General features: G+C 40.2%; 1 protein-coding gene across 2 annotated transcripts in view; it reads left to right on the plus strand.

Annotated features, from left to right (window-relative positions):
- Nucleotides 1-20,801, plus strand: part of MTOR (mechanistic target of rapamycin kinase) — a 167,926-nt gene that overhangs the window by 43,953 nt on the left and 103,172 nt on the right. For both annotated transcript variants that reach the window (XM_037828532.1, XM_037828533.1), the window contains 3 exons: nucleotides 18,620-18,787; nucleotides 19,290-19,402; nucleotides 19,726-19,888. In XM_037828532.1, the coding sequence (XP_037684460.1) occupies nucleotides 18,620-18,787; nucleotides 19,290-19,402; nucleotides 19,726-19,888 (444 nt within the window). The remainder of the gene's footprint in view (nucleotides 1-18,619; nucleotides 18,788-19,289; nucleotides 19,403-19,725; nucleotides 19,889-20,801) is intronic.

The following is a 20,801-nucleotide window of genomic DNA, read 5'->3' on the forward strand; positions in this document are numbered from 1 at the left end:
TTAGGTTATAAATTTACAGTTCTAAGGCCATGAAAATGTCCAAATTAGGGCATCAGCTGGACGATATCTTCTCTGAAGGAAGGCCACCAGCATCTAGGACATCTCTGACAAATGGGAAGGCACATGGCAGGCATCTGCTGGTGCTACTCTCCTGGCTTTCATTGGTTTCAGCTTCTGACTTCAGTGACTCCCTCTCTCAGCTCCTCCAGGGGCTTTTTCTCTAAGCTCTCTGGGCTTTTCCTGTCTTTTACCCTCTTATAAAGGACTCCAGTAAAAGGATTAAGACCCACCTTGAATCGGTTGGGTCATATCTCAACTGAAATTACCTAACCAAAAGGCCCCACCCAAAATAGGTCTGCACCCACAGAAACAGATTAAAAGAACATGGACTGGAGGCGGGGCAAGATGGCAGACTGGTGAGCTGTATGTTTTAGTTACTCCTCCAGGAAAGTAGGTAAAAAGCCAGGAACTGCGTGGACTGGACACCACAGAGCAATCTGTCTTTGGGCATACTTCATACAACACTCATGAAAACGTGGAACTGCTGAGATCAGCGAAATCTGTAAGTTTTTGCGGCCAGGGGATCCGCGCCCCTCCCTGCCAGGCTCAGTCCCGGGGGAGGAGGGGCTGTCAGCTCCGGGAAGGAGAAGGGAGAATTGCAGTGGCTGCTCTTATCGGAAACTCATTCTACTGATTCAAACTCCAACCATAGATAGACTGAGACCAGACTCCAGAGACTCTGAGAGCAGCCAGCCCAGCAGAGAGGAGACAGGCATAGAAAAAAAACAACACGAAAAACTCCAAAATAAAAGCAGAGGATCTTTGGAGTTCTAGTGAACACAGAAAGGGGAAGGGCGGAGATCAGGCCTTGAGGCGCATATGCAAATCCCGAAGCAAAGCTGATCTCTCTGCCCTGTGCACCTTTCCTTAATGGCCCTGGTTGCTTTGTCTATTAGCATTTCAATAACCCATTAGATCTCTGAGGAGGGCCGTTTTTTTTTTTTTTTTTAAATCCTTTTTGCTTTTTCTAAAACAATTACTCTAAGAAGCTCAATACAGAAAGCTTCAAAGAATTGAAATTTGGGCACGTCAAATCAAGAGCAGAACTTAAGAGAGCTCTGAGACAAAAGGCAATAATCCAGTGGCTGAGAAAATTCACTAAACAACACAACTTCCCAAGAAAAGGGGGGTGTCCGCTCACAGCCACCATCCTGGTGGACAGGAAACACTCCTGCCCATCGCCAGCCCCATAGCCCAGAGCTGCCCCAGACAACCCAGTGTGACGGAAGTGCTTCAAATAACAGGCACACACCACAAAACTGGGCGTGGACATTAGCCTTCCCTGCAACCTCAGCTGAATGTCCCAGAGCTGGGAAGGGGGAGCAGTGTGAATTAACAGAGCCCCATTCAGCCATCATTTGAGCAGACTGGGAGCCTCCCAACACAGCCCAGCAGCCCAGAACTGCCCTGGGGGGACGGCACTCACCTGTGACATAGCACAGTCATCCCTCAACAGAGGACCCAGGGTGCACAGCCTGGAAGAGGGGCCCACTTGCAAGTCTCAGGAGCCACACGCCAATACCAAGGACTTGTGGGTCAGTGGCAGAGACAAACTGTGGCAGGACTGAACTGAAGGATTAGACTATTGCAGCAGCTTTAAAACTCTAGGATCATCAGGGAGATTTGATTGTTAGGGCCACCCCCCCTCCCCGACTGCCCAGAAACACGCCCCACATACAGGGCAGGCAACACCAACTACACACGCAAGCTTGGTACACCAATTGGGCCCCACAAGACTCACTCCCCCACTCACCAAAAAGGCTAAGCAGGGGAGATCTGGCTTGTGGAGAACAGGTGGCTCATGGACGCCACCTGCTGGTTAGTTAGAGAAAGTGTACTCCACGAAGCTGTAGATCTGATAAATTAGAGATAAGGACTTCAACTGGTCTACAAACCCTAAAAGAACCCTATCAAGTTCAGCAAATGCCACGAGGCCAAAAACAACAGAAAATTATAAAGCATATGAAAAAACCAGACGATATGGATAACCCAAGCCCAAGCACCCAAATCAAAAGACCAGAAGAGACACAGCACCTAGAGCAGCTACTCAAAGAACTAAAGATGAACAATGAGACCATAGTACGGGATATGAAGGAAATCAAGAAGACCCTAGAAGAGCATAAAGAAGACATTGCAAGACTAAATAAAAAAATGGATGATCTTATGGAAATTAAAGAAACTGTTGACCAAATTAAAAAGATTCTGGACACTCATAGTACAAGACTAGAGGAAGTTGAACAACGAATCAGTGACCTGGAAGATGACAGAATGGAAAATGAAAGCATAAAAGAAAGAATGGGGAAAAAAATTGAAAAACTCGAAATGGACCTCAGGGATATGATAGATAATATGAAACGTCCGAATATAAGACTCATTGGTGTCCCAGAAGGGGAAGAAAAGGGTTAAAGGTCTAGGAAGAGTATTCAAAGAAATTGTTGGGGGAAAACTTCCCAAATCTTCTAAACAACATAAATACACAAATCATAAATGCTCAGCGAACTCCAAATAGAATAAATCCAAAAAAACCCACTCCGAGACATATACTGATCACACTGTCAAACATAGAAGAGAAGGAGCAAGTTCTGAAAGCAGCAAGAGAAAAGCAATTCACCACATACAAAGGAAACAGCATAAGACTAAGTAGTGACTACTCAGCAGCCACCATGGAGGCAAGAAGGCAGTGGCACGATATATTTAAAATTCTGAGTGAGAGGAATTTCCAGCCAAGAATACTTTATCCAGCAAAGCTCTCCTTCAAATTTGAGGGAGAGCTTAAATTTTTCACAGACAAAGAAATGCTGAGAGAATTTGCTAACAAGAGACCTGCCCTACTGGAGATACTAAAGGGAGCCCTACAGACAGAGAAACAAAGACAGGACAGAGAGACCTGGAGAAAGGTTCAGTACTAAAGAGATTCGGTATGGGTACAATAAAGGATATTAATAGAGAGAGGGAAAAATATGGCAAACATAATCCAAAGGATAAGATGGCCGATTCAAGAAATGCCTTCACGGTTTTAACGTTGAATGTAAATGGATTAAACTCCCCAGTTAAAAGATATAGATTCGCAGAATGGATCAAAAAAAATGAACCATCTATATGTTGCATACAAGAGACTCATCTTAGACACAGGGACACAAAGAAACTGAAAGTGAAAGGATGGAAAAAATATTTCATGCAAGCTACAGCCAAAAGAAAGCAGGTGTAGCAATATTAATCTCAGATAAAATAGACTTCAAATGCAGGGATGTTTTGAGAGACAAAGAAGGCCACTACATACTAATAAAAGGGGCAATTCAGCAAGAAGAAATAACAATCGTAAATGTCTATGCACCCAATCAAGGTGCCACAAAATACATGAGAGAAACATTGGCAAAACTAAAGGAAGCAATTGATGTTTCCACAATAATTGTGGGAGACTTCAACACATCACTCTCTCCTATAGATAGATCAACCAGACAGAAGACCAATAAGGAAATTGAAAACCTAAACAATCTGATAAATGAATTAGATTTAACAGACATCTACAGGACATTACATCCCAAATCACCAGGATACACATACTTTTCTAGTGCTCACGGAACTTTCTCCAGAATAGATCATATGCTGGGACATAAAACAAGCCTCAATAAATTTAAAAAGATTGAAATTATTCAAAGCACATTCTCTGACCACAATGGAATACAATTAGAAGTCAATAACCATCAGAGACTTAGAAAATTCACAAATACCTGGAGGTTAAACAACACACTCCTAAACAATCAGTGGGTTAAAGAAGAAATAGCAAGAGAAATTGCTAAATATATAGAGACGAATGAAAATGAGAACACAACATACCAAAACCTATGGGATGCAGCAAAAGCAGTGCTAAGGGGGAAATTTATAGCACTAAACGCATATATTAAAAAGGAAGAAAGAGCCAAAATCAAAGAACTAATGGATCAACTGAAGAAGCTAGAAAATGAACAGCAAACCAATCCTAAACCAAGTACAAGAAAAGAAATAACAAGGATTAAAGCAGAAATAAATGACATAGAGAACAAAAAACAATAGAAAGGATAAATATCACCAAAAGTTGGTTCTTTGAGAAGATCAACAAGATTGACAAGCCCCTAGCTAGACTGACAAAATCAAAAAGAGAGAAGACCCATATAAACAAAATAATGAATGAAAAAGGTGACATAACTGCAGATCCTGAAGCAATTAAAAAATTATAAGAGGATATTATGAACAACTGTATGGCAACAAACTGGATAATGTAGAAGAAATGGACAATTTCCTGGAAACATATGAACAACCTAGACTGACCAGAGAAGAAATAGAAGACCTCAACCAACCCATCACAAGCAAAGAGATCCAATCAGTCATCAAAAATCTTCCCACAAATAAATGCCCAGGGCCAGATGGCTTCACAGGGGAATTCTACCAAACTTTCCAGAAAGAACTGACACCAATCTTACTCAAACTCTTTCAAAACATTGAAAAAAATGGAACACTACCTAACTCATTTTATGAAGCTAACATCAATCTAATACCAAAACCAGGCAAAGATGCTACAAAAAGGAAAACTACCGGCCAATCTCCCTAATGAATATAGATGCAAAAATCCTCAACAAAATACTTGCAAATCGAATCCAAAGACACATTAAAAAAATCATACACCATGACCAAGTGGGGTTCATTCCAGGCATGCAAGGATGGTTCAACATAAGAAAACAATCAATGTATTACAACACATTAAAAACTCGAAAGGGAAAAATCAATTGATCATCTCAATAGATGCTGAAAAAGCATTTGACAAAATCCAACATCCGTTTTTGATAAAAACACTTCAAAAGGTAGGAATTGAAGGAAACTTCCTCAACATGATAAAGAGCATATATGAAAAACCCACAGCCAGCATAGTACTCAATGGTGAGAGACTGAAAGCCTTCCCTCTAAGATCAGGAACAAGACAAGGATGCCCGCTGTCACCACTGTTATTCAACATTGTGCTGGAAGTGCTAGCCAGGGCAATCCGGCAAGACAAAGAAATAAAAGGCATCCAAATTGGAAAAGAAGAAGTAAAACTGTCATTGTTTGCAGATGATATGATCTTATATCTAGAAAACCCTGAGAAATCAACGATACACCTACTAGAGCTAATAAACAAATTTAGCAAAGTAGCGGGATACAAGATTAATGCACATAAGTCAGTAATGTTTCTATATGCTAGAAATGAACAAACTGAAGAGACACTCAAGAAAAAGATACCATTTTCAATAGCAACTAAAAAAATCAAGTACCTAGGAATAAACTTAACCAAAGATGTAAAAGACCTATACAAAGAAAACTACATAACTCTACTAAAAGAAATAGAAGGGGACCTTAAAAGATGGAAAAATATTCCATGTTCATGGATAGGAAGGCTAAATGTCATTAAGATGTCAATTCTACCCAAACTCATCTACAGATTCAATGCAATCCCAATCAAAATTCCAACAACCTACTTTGCAGACTTGGAAAAGCTAGTTATCAATTTATTTGGAAAGGGAAGATGCCTCGAATTGCTAAAGACACTCTAAAAAAGAAAAACGAAGTGGGAGGAATTACACTCCCTGACTTTGAAGCTTATTATAAAGCCACAGTTGCCAAAACAGCATGGTACTGGCACAAAGATAGACATATAGATCAATGGAATCGAATTGAGAATTCAGAGATAGACCCTCAGATCTATGGCCGACTGATCTTTGATAAGGCCCCCCAAAGTCACCGAACTGAGCCATAATGGTCTTTTCAGCAAATGGGGCTGGGAGAGTTGGATATCCATATCCAAAAGAATGAAAGAGGACCCCTACCTCACCCCCTACACAAAAATTAACTCAAAATGGACCAAAGATCTCAATATAAAAGAAAGTACCATAAAACTCCTAGAAGATAATGTAGGAAAACATCTTCAAGACCTTGTATTAGGAGGCCACTTCCTAGACTTTACACCCAAAGCACAAGCAACAAAAGAGAAAATAGATAAATGGGAACTCCTCAAGCTTAGAAGTTTCTGCACCTCAAAGGAATTTCTCAAAAAGGTAAAGAGGCAGCCAACTCAATGGGAAAAAATTTTTGGAAACCATGTATCTGACAAAAGACTGATATCTTGCATATACAAAGAAATCCTACAACTCAATGACAATAGTACAGACAGCCCAATTATAAAATGGGCAAAAGATATGAAAAGACAGTTCTCTGAAGAGGAAATACAAATGGCCAAGAAACACATGAAAAAATGTTCAGCTTCACTAGCTATTAGAGAGATGCAAATTAAGACCACAATGAGATACCATCTAACACCGGTTAGAATGGCTGCCATTAAACAAACAGGAAACTACAAATGCTGGAGGGGATGTGGAGAAATTGGAACTCTTATTCATTGTTGGTGGGACTGTATAATGGTTCAGCCACTCTGGAAGTCAGTCTGGCAGTTCCTTAGAAAACTAGATATAGAGCTACCATTCGATCCAGCGATTGCACTTCTCGGTATATACCCGGAAGATCGGAAAGCAGTGACACGAACAGATATCTTCACGCCAATGTTCATAGCAGCATTATTCACAATTGCCAAGAGATGGAAACAACCCAAATGTCCTTCAACAGATGAGTGGATAAATAAAATGTGGTATATACACACGATGGAATACTACGCGGCAGTAAGAAGGAACGATCTGGTGAAACATATGACAACATGGATGAACCTTGAAGACATAATGCTGAGCGAAATAAGCCAGGCACAAAAAGAGAAATATTATATGCTACCACTAATGTGAACTTTGAAAAATGTAAAACAAATGGTTTATAATGTAGAATGTAGGGGAACTAGCAGTAGAGAGCAATTAAGGAAGGGGGAACAATAATCCAAGAAGAACAGATAAGCTATTTAACGTTCTGGGGATGCCCAGAAATGACTATGGTCTGTTAATTTCTGATGGATTGTAGTAGGAACAAGTTCACTGAAATGTTGCTATATTATGTAACTTTCTTGGGGTAAAGTAGGAACATGTTGGAAGTTAAGCAGTTATCTTAGGTTAGTTGTCTTTTTCTTACTCGCTTGTTATGGTCTCTTTGAAATGTTCTTTTATTGTATGTTTGTTTTCTTTTTAACTTTTTTTTTCATACAGTTGATTTAAAAAAGAAGGGAAAGTTAAAAAAAGAAAAAAAAAGAAAAAAGACAAACAAGGAAAAAAAAAAAAAAAAGATGTAGTGCCCCCTTGAGGAGCCTGTGGAGAATGCAGGGGTATTCGCCTACCCCACCTCCATGGTTGCTAACATGACCACAGACATAGGGGACTGGTGGTTTGATGGGTTGAGCCCTCTACCATAAGTTTTACCCTTGGGAAGACGGTTGCTGCAAAGGAGAGGCTAGGCCTTCCTGTATTTGTGCCTAAGAGTCTCCTCCTGAATGCCTCTTTGTTGCTCAGATGTGGCCCTCTCTCTCTGGCTAAGCCAACTTGAAAGGTGAAATCACTGCCCTCCCCCCTACGTGGGATCAGACACCCAGGGAAGTGAATCTCCCTGGCAACGTGGAATATGACTCCCGGGGAGGAATGTAGACCCGGCATCGTGGGATGGAGAACATCTTCTTGACCAAAAGGGGGATGTGAAAGGAAATGAAATAAGCTTCAGTGGCAGAGAGATTCCAAAACGAGCCGAGAGATCACTCTGGTGGGCACTCTTACGCACACTTTAGACAACCTTTTTTAGGTTCTAAAGAATTGGGGTAGCTGGTGGTGGATACCTGAAACTATTAAACTACAACCCAGAACCCATGAATCTCGAAGACAGTTGTATAAAAATGTAGCTTATGAGGGGTGACAGTGGGATTGGGAATGCCATAAGGACCAAACTCCACTTTGTCTAGTTTATGGATGGATGTGTAGAAAAGTAGGGGAAGCAAACAAACAGACAAAGGTACCCAGTGTTCTTTTTTACTTCAATTGCTCTTTTTCACTCTAATTATTATTCTTGTTATTTTTGTGTGTGTGCTAATGAAGGTGTCAGGGATTGATTTAGGTGATGAATGTACAACTATGTAATGGTACTGTAAACAATCGAAAGTACAATTTGTTTTGTATGACTGCGTGGTATGTGAATATATCTCAATAAAATGATGATTAAAAAACAAACAAACAAACAAAAAAAAAAACATAAAAAAAAAAAAAAAAAGAACATGGACTGAAGAAGTGTCCTTGCTGCGGGCATCACGTGGGGAGCGCCTAGGGCCTTCTGCGAGCTCCGGGACCACCATGGACTGGGAATGGATGTCACCTTCCTCCTGAATATCAAGTGCTTTCGAAGTTTCAGTGCAGGAGAACCTAAGATGGCAGCTAGGTGAGACAGGGCAAAAAAACACCTCCGTGAAAAATACTAGATAACAACCAGAAGGTGACCCAGAATACCGGTTTCCGCGATGCACCAGCTGGACAAGGTCTGCTAGAACCACAGGGACCATGCACTTGGTGAAACCGGGAGTCTGCGTTCTGAAACAAGTGGGTAAGCCGGCTGAAAGTCCTGCAGCCGCGCTGCAGTGTGGGGAAGCCGGGAGTTGGCGTTTGCAGACGGACTGGTTCTTTAAAAAAAAAAGGGAGGGTGGAACCCAGGAGTGGCTGCAGTTGCGACGGTGGGAACTGCACAGTGAAGCATGGCAGGAGCAGGCTGAGCGAACCTCTCGGTGTCTGGTGTGGAGGATAGCCTGCTGCAGATTTCCTCAGGGCCAGGGGAGCGGAGGGGAGGGCCAAAAGGAGAAAGAAACCCTGCTTGCAGCTGGCACCCTGGCGGGCTGAAGACTCTCCTGCCCAGGGCTGTGCCCACAGCCCAGAGCCGCACCAGTTGTCCCGGAGCTGAGAAGGAGGAACTGTGCGAAATAGGGGGGGGGGGGTTGAGACGCCCCATTCAGCCATGTCTGCATCAGGCTGAGAGCACCCCTGCACAGCTTGGCGGCCCGGGGCTTCCCTTGAGGGACGGCGCGCACTTGAGACGTAGCACAGCCTTCCCTCAGCAGAGGTCCTGGAAGATCACAGCTGAGAAGGGGGGCCCGCTCGGAATACCCAGGGATGCTACGTCAATGCTGGTGGTTTGTGGGTCAGCGACAGAGAAAATCTGGGGCAAAACTGAAATGAAGGCTTAGACTCTTGCAACAGCCTTGAATCTCCGGGAACAAACTGGGAGGTTTCAATATTAAAGCTGCCCTGCCTCTCTAACCACCCAGACACACACCCCACGTTCAGGGCGGACAGCTCCAACAACACACTCAAACTGAGTTCACCAACTGAACCCCACAAGAATCATTTCCTCACGCACCACAAAGACAAAGTTGAAGGGAACTGACTTGAGGGATATAGGTGATGCAGACGCCATCTGCTGGTTAGTTAGAGAAAGTGTATGCCACCAACTTGTATTTCTGAAAAATTAGAGTGGTATTTTTTTTACAACTTGAAAGAACCCTATCAAGCAAAGCAAATGCCAAGAGGCCAAAAACAACAGAAAATCTTAATGCATATGATAAAACCAGACGATATGGAAAACCCAATCCCAAACACCCAAATCAAAATATCAGAAGAGACACAGTGCTTGGTACAATTAATCAAAGAACTACAATCAAGGAACGAAAACTTGGCACAAGATACAAAGGACATGAAGAAGAGCATGGCACAGGATATAAAGGAAATAAAGAAGACCCTAGAAGAGCATAAAGAAGAAATTGCAAGAGTAAATAAAAAAATAGAAGATCTTATGGAAATAAAAGAAACCGTTGGCCAAATTAAAAGGACTCTGTATACTCATAATACAAGATTAGAGGAAGTTGAACAATGACTCAGTGTCCTAGAGGTCCACAGAACAGAAAATGAAAGAACAAAAGAAAGAATGGAGAAAAAAATCGAAAAAATCGAAATGGATCTCGGGGATACGATAAATAAAATAAAATGTCCAAATTTAAGACTCATTGGTGTCCCAGAAGGGGAAGAGAAGGGTGAAGGTCTAGAAAGAGTATTCAAGGAAATTGTTCGGGAAAACTTCCCCAACCTTCTACACAATATAAGTACACAAAGCATAAATGCCCAGAGAACTCCAAATAGAATAAATCCAAATAAACCCACTCCGAGACATATTCTGATCAGACTCTCAAATACTGAAGAGAAGGAGCAAGTTCTGGAAGCAGCAAGAGAAAAGCAGTTCACCACATACAAAGGAAACAACATAAGACTAAGTTGTGACTACTCAGCGGCCACCATGGAGACGAGAAGGCAGTGGTATGACATATTTAAAATTCTGAAAGAGAAAAATTTCCAACCAAGAATACTTTATCCGGCAAAACTCTCCTTCCAATTTGAGGGAGAGCTTAAAAATTTCACAGACAAACAAATGCTGAGAGAGTTTGCCAATAAAAGACCTGCCCTACTTCAGATACTAAAGGGAGCCCTACAGACAGAGAAACAAAGGAGAAAGAGATATAGAGAATTTTAACAGACATACATAGAACCTTACATCCCAAATCACCAGGACACTCATTTTTCTCTAGTGATCGTGGATCTTTCTTCAGAATGGACCATATGCTGGGACATAAAACAAGCCTCAATAAATTTAAAAAAAATTTGAATATATTCAAAGCCCATTCTCTGACCACAATGGAATACAAATAGAAGTCAATAATCTTTGAATTGTAACTCTACTATTTACTTCCTACATGATATAAAATACACAAACTCTAATGACAAATCAGTGGTTTTGAACTCAATGTAAAATATGTAATTTTTGACAAGAACTATATAAAGGTGGGGGAATGGAGGAGTATAGGAACATAGTTTATGTGTCCTATTGAAGTTAAGTTGGTATCAAAGAAAAACAAGATTGTTATGGATTTAAGAGGTTAAATTTAAGCCCCACAGTAAACACAAAGAAATTGTCAGAGAATATGACCATAGAGATGAAAAGTAGAGTATGGGTTAAGAGAAGTGGGGGAAGGAGCAATGGGGAGTTAAGAAACAAGTGTAGGGTTGCTGTTTGAGATGAAGGGAAATTTCTAGTACTAGATGGTGGGAAGGTGATAGCATTACAACATTCTAAATGTGATTAATCCCACTAATGGAATGCTAGGGAGGGGGTGGAATGGAAAGATTTAGGCTGTGTATATGTTTCCACAATTGAGGGGAAAAAAAAAAAAAAAGTCTAAATAGATGACAACTGAATGCCAAGGATGACCCTGGATGGGATCTGAGGATAGAGAACAGGAGGCTCAAAGGGACACAGTTGAGACATAAGGCAAAAAAAAAAAAAAAAAAAAAAGGGGGAAATATAGAATGTAAGCTTTGTGTCAATGTTGAATCTCTTGTACTTCTTAGCTGCGCTTAATGGGATTGCCTAAAAGAATGTTCTTGTTCATGGGAATTGTATATGTGAATTATAGTGTTTGTTCAAGGATGTGTGCAGCTAGCTCTCATATGTTCAGAAGACAGAGCAATAGATGATGGATGATAGGGAGGGAGGGAGGGAAAGAAATAGCGGTGTGACAGCATGTTAATGTTGGTGGATTGGAGTATTGGGGGAGGGGGGTCAGGGTGTGCTGGAGTTCTGTGTATGGGGTTTGTATTGTTTTTGCAACTGTTCCTATAACTTTGAATTTATTTCAAAATAAAATTAAAAAAAAAAAGTTTCAGTGCACACCTGAGTGACAAAAGCAGAAGTATCTGACAGGTGTATCAATCCTCTAAGAAAAAGCCATCAGGGAAACCAGATACTGAATATTTCCTCCTTCTGTGACCTGAGCCTGTTCTCATCTGGGAAAACCTGATTGGGGTGGCCTAGGAGGTCAGATGCCTAGACAACAGAAAATTACAACCTACACTAAGAAAAACGAAGCTGTGGCCCAGACAAAGGAACAAACGTACACTTCAACTAAGATACAGGAATTTAAACAACTAATGCTAAATCGGTTCAAAAAGTTCAGAGAATATTTCACAAAAGAGATAGAGGTTGTAAAGAAAACACTGGGTATACATAAGGCAGAAATCGAAAGTTCAAAAAAACAACTAGTAGAATCTATGGAAATGAAAGGCACAACACAAGAGACGAAAGGCACAATGGAAACATACAACAGCAGATCTCAAGAGGCAGAAGAAAACACTCAAGAACTAGAGAACAGAACACCTGAAAGCCTACAAGCAAAGGAGCAGATGGAGAAAAGAATGAAAAAATATGAGCAACATCTCCAGGAACTTAAGGATGAAACAAAATATAAGAATGTACGTATCATTGGTGTCCCAGAAGGAGAAGAGAAAGGAAAAGGGGCAGAGGCAATAATAGAGGAAATAATCAATGAAAATTTCCCATCTCTTCTGAAAGACATTAAATTACAGATCCTAGAAGCGCAGCATACTCCAAACAGAATAGATCTGAATAGGCCTACACCAAGACACTTAATAATCAGATTATCAAATCTCAGAGACAAAGAGAATACTGAAAGCAGCAAGACGAAAGCAATCCATCACATACAAAGGAAGCTTAATAAGACTATGTGCGGATCTCTCAGCAGAAACCATGGAGGCAAGAGGGAAGTGGTGTGATATGTTTAAGATACTGAAAGAGAAAAACCGCCAACCAAGAATCCTACATCCAGCAAAGCTGTCCTTCAAATATGAGGGATAGCTCAAAATATTTTCCGACAAACAGACAATGAGAGACTTTGTGAACAAGACACCCGCACTACAGGAAATACTAAAGGGAGCACTACAGAGTGATAGGAGAAGACAGGAGTGCATGGTTTGGAACACAATTTTGGGGGACGGTAGCACAGCAATGTAAGTACACTGAACAAAGATAACTATGAATAAGGTTGAGAGAGGAAGGTTGGGAGCATGTGAGACACCAGAAGAAAGGAGGAAAGATAAAGAATGGGGCTATGTAACTTGGTGAAATCTAGAGTGTTCAACAATTGTGATAAAATGTACAAATATGTTCTTTTATGAGGGAGAACAAGCAGATGTCACCTTGCGAGGTGTTAAAAATGGGGAGGCATTGGGGGAGGGATGCAATCAATGTAAACTAGAGACTGTAACTAACAGAATCATTGTATTATGCTTCCTTTAATGTAACGAAGGTGATATACCAAGGTAAATGCAGATAAGGGGGGAATAGGGGAGGCATGTTAGACACTTGACATTGGTGGTGTTGTCTGACTTTTACTCTACTTTGATTTAAGGTTACTTTTCCTTTTGCTACTTCCTAGCTGTCGTTTTTTTTTCCTCTTTCTTTTGCCTCTCTACCTTTGACTCTCCCTCCTGCCTTGTGGAAGAAATGTAGATGCCCTTATATAGATAGTGGTGAAGGTGGTGAACACATAAATATGTGACCATACAGAGAACCATCACTTGTTTACTTAGGGTGGAATGTATGGTGTGTGAACAAAACCATTTAAAAAAAAAAAAAAAATGGGTTGATGACAAAACCTCGAGGGCAATATACTGAGTGAAATAAGCCAGACACATAAGGACAAATATTGCAGGGTCTCACTGATAGGAACTAATTATGATATGTAAACTCATAGACATGAAATATAAGGTACCAAGATATAGGACAAGGCTTAAGAATGGGGAGCGGTTGCTTAGTGTGAGCAGAATGTTCAACTAGGATGAACTTAAATGTTTGGAAATGAACAGAGGTGTCAGTAGCAAGATGTGAGAATAACTAACAGTGCCAAATGGTGTGTGAATGAGGTGGAAAGGGGAAGCTCAGAGTCATTTATGTCACCAGAAGGAAAGTTGGAGGTCAAAAGATGGGAATGTATAAAACTCAATCCTATGGTGGGCAATGTCCATGATTAACTGTACAAATATTAGAAAAATCTTCCATGAACCAGAACAAATGTATGACAATATAACTAGAAGTTAATAATAGAGGGGCATATAGGGAAGAAATATATACCTATTGCAAATTATATACTACAGTTAGTAGTATTTCAACACTCTTTCATAAACAGTAACAAATGTACTATACCAACACGAGTCAACAATTGAGGGGGGTTGGTTAGGGATATGGGAGGATTTGAGTTTCCTTTTTTTTTTTTCATCTTTCACTTTATTTCTTGTCTGGAGTAATGAAAAGTTTCTAAAAATTGAACAAAAATTAAGTGCGGTGATGGATGCACAGCTGTATGAGGGTACCAGAGGCAACTGATTGTAAACTTTGGATCTTTGGGTAATTGTATGGTATCTGAACAATCCCAATAAAAATTAAAAAAAAAAAAAAAAAAAGAATATGGCCTTTTCTGGGGTACATAACAGTTCCAAACTACCACAAGGTGGAAGGTGATTTATGTTCTTCTACACTAGACCTTTATGGTTAGCTTGGAGGAGGCAGCAGGACCAAAATCAAAACGGCTGACTTTAGAAATGTAATTTGCCAGCATCTGGGTCTCAGAACTGAAAAACTCATACATATATAAGCAACTGAAAGCTTCTCTATTCCCTGACTCCTCCCACAGAGGCCTCTGTGCAAGGAACTTTTAGGCAGAATGTGACAGAGCCCAGTGGCTTCTTTTGGAGGGGAGGGGCTGGGGAGAAGGAAAGTGTCCTTGTAGTATGAAGCTGAAGTAATCTATGAGTTACTCCCCCAAAAGAGACTTATGACCAGAGCACAGAGTGTTTTTTTTTTATTGTATAAGTTGTAGATTTATAGAAAAATCAGGCCCAGAATTCAGAGTTCCCATACCCCCCTCTCATACACACAGTTTTCTCTCATACACACAGTTTTCTCTATCATTAGCATTTTGCATTAGTGTAATACCTTTCTTACAACTGATGAAACAATATCATTGTAAAAATACTATTAACTATAATCCAAAGTTTACATTAGTGTTCACTGTTTGTATTATAGAGTCCTGTGGTTATTTTTTAAATATTCTAGTGACGTATATACAACTTAAATTTTCCTTGAATTCAAGTATATAATTCAGTGGTGTTAATTACACTTACAATAATATGCTACTGTCACCACTGACTATTACCTAAACATTTCCTTCTCCCCAAACAGAAGCTCTGTGCCAATTAAGCATTAATTCCCCATTCCCTTCCCCCTCCCCAGCCCCTGGTAACCTGTATTCTAGTTTCCAACTCTAAGGATTTGCTTATTCTAATTATTTCTTTTCAGTGAGATCATAAAATATTTGTCTTTTTGCATCTGACTTATTTCACTCAATATGATGCCTTCAGGGTTCATCCATGTTATTACATGTATCTGAACTTCCTTTTTATGGCTGAACAATATTCTATCACATGTATATATACCACATTTTGTTTATCCTTTCAGTCTGTTGATGGACACTTAGAAAGCTTCCATCTTTTGGCATTTGTGAATAATGCCACTGTGAGCTTTGGTATGCAAATATCTGTTTGAGTCCCTGCTTTCAGTTCCTTGAGGTATATACCTAGGAGTGGGATTGCTGGGTCATATGGTAATTCTTTATTTAACTTTCTGTGGAACTAACTGCCAAACTATTTTCCACAATGGCTGTACCATTTTGAATTCCCACCAACAATATGTGTATTCTCCTGTTTCTCCAGATCCTCTCCAACATTTATTTTCCTTTTTTTTTTTAAATAATAGTAGCCATTCTGGTGGGTGTGAAATGATATCTCATTGTGTTTGTGGTTTGCATTTTCCTAATGGCTAATGATGTTGAGCATGTTTTCATATGTTTATTGGTCTTTTATGTATCTTTTTTGGAGAAATGTCTATTTGCTCATTTTTTAATTGGATTATCTTTTTATCATTGAGTCATAAGAGTTTTTTATGTATTCTGGTTATTAAACCCTTACTGGATATGTGGTTCCCAAAGATTTTCTCCCATTCTATAGGTTGTCTTTTTACTCTCATGATGAAATCCTTTTATGCACAGAAGTTTTTAATTTTGATGAAATCCCATTTATCAAAAAGTTGTTGCTCATGCTTTTGGTAAAAAGTGTTTTAAGAAACCATTGCCTAACACAAGGTCTTGAAGTTACTTCTCTATGTTTCCTTCTAGGAGTTTTATAATTCTGGCTCTTATGTTTAGTCCTTTGATCCGTTTTGAGTAAATTTTTGTATGTGGTGTGAGGTAGGGGTCCATCTTTGTTGTTTTGCATATGAAGATCCAGTTCTCCCAGCATCATTTGTTGAACACAGGGATTTGAGGCCGGAGCTTCATTCCTACAAAATACAGCTTTCATTTCATTTAAGATAGAGAAAGTGCAGTGGGGGACTCTTCCTTTATCTCTTGATCCTGGGCATTTTAATGAGCTCTCCTGAGCCTGGGAAGAGAACAGTCTTTGTGAACAGTGATCTGACTGACATCCCTGGGCAGGCTGTCTGGCTTCTTTGAGGTAGAGAAACCCCTGTGAGAGCAAATGGTAACAAGCTGAGAGGACGAGCCTTTCTCTAAAGAAAGCAGAGTGTGGTCCATGTGAACGAACATCAGAGAATCTGTAGGGGCCATAAAATTTGTGGGTTTTTTTGACAAAGCTTTTTTTTTTTTCTAGAGAAAATAGATTTTTCAGAGGGAGTATTTCTCTCCAAGTGGAGAGAAAGAAGTGTTTACCAGCAGTCCCTAGTGTGATTTTTACTTTCTAAACTGTTATAATTCTTTTTTTAAAAAAAAATAGAAATACTTACATTTCTGTAAGGTCTTTCATCTGAGAATTTGTCCCTTTTTCATTGACTTCCACTCTGAATTATTTAGGGGTCCCAAGGGTATGATTGTCCAATTATTGCCATCCTTATTAGAGTTTCTATTATCATTAAATCTCCTACTCTGGAAATTTTAAAGACCGTGGTAGGCAACTATCTTTTTAAATTGATTTGAAATGACAGCTTTTCCTAGAGTCAGGCTCTGGCCAGTTTACCTTGCAGTAGTACCAGTTGGCCAACTTTTTTACTTTCGTAACTTCTGTAGCGTTCTGTGGCCCTATCCACAACTGAAAATGGTTTGGGTATTGAGGAAGAGGATGGATTTTCAAAAATCATTGACTGACTAAAGACATAGAAGGGGCTCTCATAGACTTTTAACATCCTCTCCTGTGTATTATACACTACTTATTTCAGTATCTGCATTAACCTAAAATGTAGTCATTCAACCACATCCTCCATCATATTAAACAGTATCTTTGTTATCAGTAATATTTTGTATTTATGAAGTACTTTGTAGTTTTCTAAATTCTTTGCCATTCCATATCTCATTTGTTCCACACGGTAGTCCTGTGAAGTTAGGAAGTCAGATGTCAACCCTGTTTTGCAGATGAGGAAAGGACAGCTGAGAGTAAAGTCACTTACCCGTGGCTTATTATTCACCTACTAGGAAGAAGAGTCAGATCTACAATTCCAGGCATCTGATTCAGTCTAGTGATGTGGTTAATTTAAGTAACTATGAAGTGTCTAGCTTTCCTTCTGGGACTGTACCAGTGAGTGCCTAGCACAGCGTACTCCCTAAGATAGACCATTGTGGACGTTTGTTGATGGAATAACTGTATTCACTTAAAGTAAATGTACCACTCCTGCTCATATCATTGAGCAGTGATAAATGATGGCCAGGAATGTTAGATATTGTGTTCCAATTTTGTGCTCACCTAGCATGGCTTCAGTCTTCCTAACTGATTGGGACAGATGTCAGATGCTATATAGCAAAGCCTAAATCCAGAAAAGACAAGAAATCTTGGTAGCACTGAAGCAACCCTCTAGTAGAGGTCAGGTGGCACCCAAAGTGAAGTATCCACTTTGGTCAACTTCAGACCTCTTAGACTGATTCAGATTTAGTCATTTTTTCATTCTGTAAACATTTGTTTGGATGGCTAGAGTGTGCCAGGTGTCTGATAGATTCTGGGAATTCAGAGATGAATCAGAGGAGTGTTATTGCTCTTAAATAGCCTATAGTCAGATAGATATGGATGTCTGTATAGATATAGATAGATATCTATATTATAGATATAGAAATATATCTATAATATATATATCAAATACAATGGCAGCATTAACAAACCAGAACAAATAGGCTTATCAAATATATCTAAAATGTCATTGTTTCTATATGCAATCAATATAAAAATTATTGATGAGAAAAAAAAAAAATAGCCTATAGTCTAGTAGAGGAAGAGTGACAGAAAATTAAGCCTCACCAGTGCTAGAAAAGGAGAATGTAAAAGGACCCAAAGTGGGTGATTTATGAGGAGAACATGAAAGGCTTCATAAGAGAAGTAAGGCTTGAACCTGGTCTAGAAAGACAGATAGAGCTTAGCTGAGTGGAAAATGGGATTCCAGACAAAAGAAGCAAACGGCATAAGCAAAGCTCATGGAAGTGAGGTAGCCTGGGGTATTTGGGGGAGTGCAGTTTAATTTGTTCGATGTGGCTGTTACATAGGATACAAGAAGGGGCACAGTGAGAGAGGAGGATAGGGAAGGAGTTCAGCTTGGGGCAGACCACTGCGTTGTACTTCTTTTTGGTCCTCCCGGTTCCTTGGTTTATTTTTCAGCAGAAATATATGCTTCCCTGTCTCTACCCTCCTTCTAGGAATTCTGGGTCATGAACACCTCAATCCAGAGCACAATCATTCTTCTGATTGAGCAAATTGTGGTGGCTCTTGGGGGTGAATTTAAACTCTACCTGCCCCAGCTGATTCCGCACATGCTGCGCGTTTTCATGCATGACAACAGCCCAGGCCGCATTGTCTCTATCAAGGTAAGTAGCCTAGGGCATCCTCTAGAAAGGTTTCTGGCTTGATTCAGAGTTCCTGGATGCTCAGCTAGAGAAGGGACCCCTTTCTGAATCACGGGTTAATGCCTAGTCCGCAATACTGAATCCAAAGAATACTAATACCTGGTGCTTACAATTTACAGTTTACAGAAAGTTAATAATCCTCTATTGGTTATCTTTATGTTTTATCCCCTTTTATGGATTATTCTTGGTAAATGTTTTATCCCAGATCAATTTTCTCTGTTACCTAACAACCAATTGCTTATCAATTGAAATAAACTCAGAGAAAACGAAGTAATGTATAAGCAAAATAAAATGAGAAAGAAAAAGTACAACCCAAAAAATGTAGTTCAAAGCCACTTAAAAAAGACTTTCCAGAGTCCTCCAGAATTTTGAATTATCCATACCACTTCCCCTCTGCATGTACTTAGATATGCGATAGCTCTCTGTATTTGATCGTTGGCCATGCTTTTGGTCTCTTTTGCAGTTATTGACTGCCATCCAGTTGTTTGGCGCCAACCTGGATGACTATCTGCACTTGTTGTTGCCTCCTATTGTGAAGTTGTTTGATGCCCCCGAAGTTCCACTACCATCTCGAAAGTAAGCACCTGCCTTTTGCACTAATAGTCAACAAGCTTTCAATATTTTGTTGAAAATGTCCTTTTCTTAAGTTCCCAAGCCATCTTTCTATTTTGTTGTTGCTGCTCCTGTTATTTCAGCTGCCATAATTTTAGTCCAGAAGTTTCCAAGGTTTATGAAAATCTTAACTCCCTTCATCCTACTAGAGCATAAGTTGGATCTACCCAAAATACCTCAGATGCCATTCCTTCCCATTCATTGCTGATTCCTAAAGTAACCCTCAGCCATTTCTGTTACTTTGGTACCATCGGTTAGCACTTACTGTACATTAGCAATTGTTGTAGGGCAGCATTGGAGACAGTGGACCGCCTGACCGAGTCCCTGGATTTCACCGACTATGCCTCACGGATTATTCACCCCATCGTTCGAACACTGGACCAGAGCCCGGAACTGCGCCCCACAGCCATGGACACGCTGTCGTCACTTGTCTTTCAACTGGGGAAGAAGGTAATCATGGAAGGAGTCCTAAAGAAATATGTATTAGTGTCCGGGTCTCAGCCACCATCAGAGAACATGGAGTCATCTGCTTTTCTCTTTTCTTCATTTATTCAGCAACTATTTGTTGAGCACCTGTGTGAGCTAAGGGCTATTCTGGGGACAATATAGTAAACAGAATAATGTCCTTGCTCTCATAGTGTTTACAGTCTAATAGAGCAAGACAAATAAACACTGTTTGTTTTATAAGAGTGATGGGTGTGAGTAGAGAGAGGTGCTGTTCATTTAGGGTAGACAGGGATAGTCTTTCTGATGAGTTGAGTCCTAAGTAAAGGCCCAGCCTGGGGAATAGCATGCAGGCAGAAAAAACAAGAAATGCAAAGGCTGTGAGATTGTAGCAGGCTTCAGGACACGGCCAGGCGAGCAGTGTGACTTCAGAGGTGTGAGCAAGGGACAGAGTACTTGCAGTTGAGGTTGTAGAAATAAGCCGTGGGGCTGAGGGTACTGGATCTTATAGGCCAGTAATTCTCAAAATGTGATCCCTGGCCAAACAGTATCTGCATCACCTGGGAATTTGTTAGAAATGCAAATTCTCAAGCCTCACCCCAGACCTGCTGAATTAGAAATTCTGGCCGTAGAAGAAAAACAATCTCTGGCTTTGTAAGTGCTCCAGGTGACTCTGATGCCCACTAAAGTTTGTAATCACCATTGTAGGCCATAGAAAGTACTTTGGCTTTTACTCGGAGCAAGACTGGATATCCTTGGAGGATTTTGAGCAGAGAAGTAATATGATCTGACTTAACATTTTAAGATAATTACTCTCAGTGCTGTGTGGAAAAATAGACTGGAGGGGCAAGGGTGGAAGGAGAGAGAACTATTAAGAGGCCATTGCAGTAATCTGGTTGAAAGATGATGGGGCCTTGGA

Source organism: Choloepus didactylus, chromosome 2, assembly GCF_015220235.1.
Source record: "Choloepus didactylus isolate mChoDid1 chromosome 2, mChoDid1.pri, whole genome shotgun sequence".
Classification (NCBI taxonomy): domain Eukaryota; kingdom Metazoa; phylum Chordata; class Mammalia; order Pilosa; family Megalonychidae; genus Choloepus; species Choloepus didactylus.